Here is a 2,486-nt window from a genome sequence, read left to right as displayed (position 1 = left end):
ATCCTCTATTTTTCATCATCTATCATCCAAAATAGATATCGGTAATCTATATTTTCAAAAAACTTCTCCAACCCATATCATCTAAATATTACTAAATACTCTATTTTTCCATTTACAAACACACACATATATAATTAAATAATTACATATTATATTGTTCAACTGAATTAATTCGGTAAGCTTGAAATAAATCGTATAATATATTAATAACTATGTATTATATTTTTTAAAATAATGCATTTATTTGGTCATCAAATTGCAAACAACACACAAAATTAACTATATAATCACAAAATATAAATCAAGATAAACATAAACAACACATAAGATTTAAAGAACAACACACAAATTGATCATTACAAATACCAATAGTCCGAATTACTATACTCCTACCACAAATGGTCAATAAGAGCATCCCGAAGTGCATAGTAAGCTGACTTATCTTTTATTTGACGATGTCGTGCAAGAAACTCTTGTAATCGGACATCCTCATCACGTGCTATTTTGACATCTGGGGGTGGGTGCTTCGCGATAATCTGTGACTGGCACATCCTCATACATTTCATCTTCAATAATCATATTATGCATTATTATGCATGTTGCCATGATATCATGCAAGACTCGTTTGCTCCACACTCGGGCAGGTCCAGTGATAATTTCCATTTTGATTGCAGTACACCAAATGCTCGTTCAACATCTTTTCTACAACTTTCTTATCGCGCTACAAAATATTTCTTCTTTGGACCTTATGGATTGAGTATTGTTTGCATTATAGTTACCCACTTTGGATAAATACCGTCGGCTAGATAGTATCCCATGGTATATTCTTTTCCTTGTATGGCATATTTAGCGGGAAGAGCTACCCCATTGGTCAAATTAACAAATAGATGAGATTTTGACAACACATTAATGTCGTTGTTTGAACCTGGGAAACCAAAATATGCATGTCATATCCACAACTTGTAATCTGCTACAGCCTCCAAAATGATTGTTGGTTTTCCGCTACAACCTGCATATTGTCCAGCCCAACCTGTAGGACAATTTTTCCACTTCCAATGCAAATAATCGAGGCTTCTCATCATCCTTGGAAATCCACATTGTTTTCCAACATGGAGAACCCTGTCAATATCCTCTGCATTGGGAAATCGAAGATACCAGTGACCAAACACCTCCACCATAGCCCGACAAAATATTTTCAAACTTTCAATCACATTAGACTCTGATTGAGCAAAACTTGCACTGTGAAATCCTCGGTAAAAAGTCAATAAAATTAAAGATCGATATAATCGCAAGTGTACGATGTCAAGTAATAATATAGTGTACACAAGCATGAGTATGGTTCCTCCAGAGACTGTATTTCACAATTATTATTTCCAACTATTAAATCTTTAGCAACAATGATTTGAGTGATTACTGACTGCTAGAACGACTAAATAAACAATTACTAAATGATTCAAGGATTATATGACAAAATTAATAAGCTATGATGATTAATTAAGGATTCAATGACAAATGAATTTGTTGGGAATCTCGGTTCAGCTACCCCTTGTTAATTTAATTAATTCAATTCGAAAATGATCCACGTTTTTAACATGATTTCATAACCAATTGAACACGCTCTCTCGAGCTATGCCAAACTAATTCAATACAATGAAGTAATTAAATCTCTTTAATTATTCATCAAAGGTGAATTGCATGTCTCTCTATGGAATCTCCTAGCTTTCGACCTGTTGGACTATGACTATCAACATGTATCCAATTTTATATCTCTATGCAAATTGTAAATCCACGGACTACGCTTTCCGTTCCTACCTAAAGCTATTCTCTCGAATTTACTCGCAGTATGAGAATATTATTAGAGTTAGCTACTCTTTAATAATAAAATGAAAAACAATATGATATGATCGGTTGGTAGGTGAAAATGTGTTTAGGAAGGGGGGGGGGGGTTGAATAAACACTTTACAATTTTACAACCTTTTTGAATAATGAGTCAGTTTAGTGATAAACTGAACTCATAATCTTGTTTGTCAATGTCAATCAGTTAACTAATGAAAGTACGGAAATAAACTGGCTGACAGATAGAATAAAATTGAAATAAGAAGACACAATATTCAGGGATGTCTGGAGATTTCAATCACTCCTATGTCACCCCTTATATCTCAAATATAGGATATCCACTAAAAGACTTTCATCAATACAAAGATTTGCACAGACCCACTTAAATTTTGGACTTAACAATGCCAAACTGAAACTGTTAGTTTCAATACAGTTTACAGTACTCGACTGAACTGAAACTACTTAGCACAACTGATCTTCAACAAGATCGATTAATACAACAGTAAGTGTTTGTGCTTGCAAGCTCGAAATATAGCCTTGAAAGCTATCGATATGAACAATAAGCGTGAGCTTTGAAATCTTTTTTAATATGCACAGAAATCATGTTAAGATATTTCAACATAATAACAACTCGGTTGATTGAACAATTA

At 33.4% G+C, this 2,486-nt stretch overlaps 1 protein-coding gene across 1 annotated transcript; it reads right to left on the bottom strand.

Annotated features, from left to right (window-relative positions):
• Positions 1-389: 389 nt before the first annotated feature.
• On the bottom strand, positions 390-1,178 carry LOC142550048 (uncharacterized). The gene is made up of 3 exons (XM_075659289.1): positions 1,010-1,178; positions 780-925; positions 390-542 (listed from the first exon to the last, which is right to left on the bottom strand). Exons 1-3 carry the CDS (start codon positions 1,176-1,178, stop codon positions 390-392), a joined length of 468 nt encoding a protein of 155 aa, XP_075515404.1.
• Positions 1,179-2,486: the final 1,308 nt, after the last annotated feature.

This window comes from Primulina tabacum, chromosome 6 (genome assembly GCF_025594145.1).
Source record: "Primulina tabacum isolate GXHZ01 chromosome 6, ASM2559414v2, whole genome shotgun sequence".
NCBI lineage: Eukaryota > Viridiplantae > Streptophyta > Magnoliopsida > Lamiales > Gesneriaceae > Primulina > Primulina tabacum.
The sequence above is the reverse complement of the archived record's forward strand: the minus strand, read 5'-3'. Positions and strand labels throughout refer to the sequence as shown.

Coding starts and splice junctions, on each gene's coding strand:
- LOC142550048 (XM_075659289.1), bottom strand. CDS start 1,178: ATGGTGGAGGTGTTTGGTCACTGGTATCTTCGATTTCCCAATGCAGAG. Junction 926..1,009: donor TTGGGCTGGACAATATGCAG/GTTGTAGCGGAA, acceptor TTGGTTTCCCAG/GTTCAAACAACGACATTAAT. Junction 543..779: donor ACGGTATTTATCCAAAGTGG/GTAACTATAATG, acceptor AGGATGTGCCAG/TCACAGATTATCGCGAAGCA.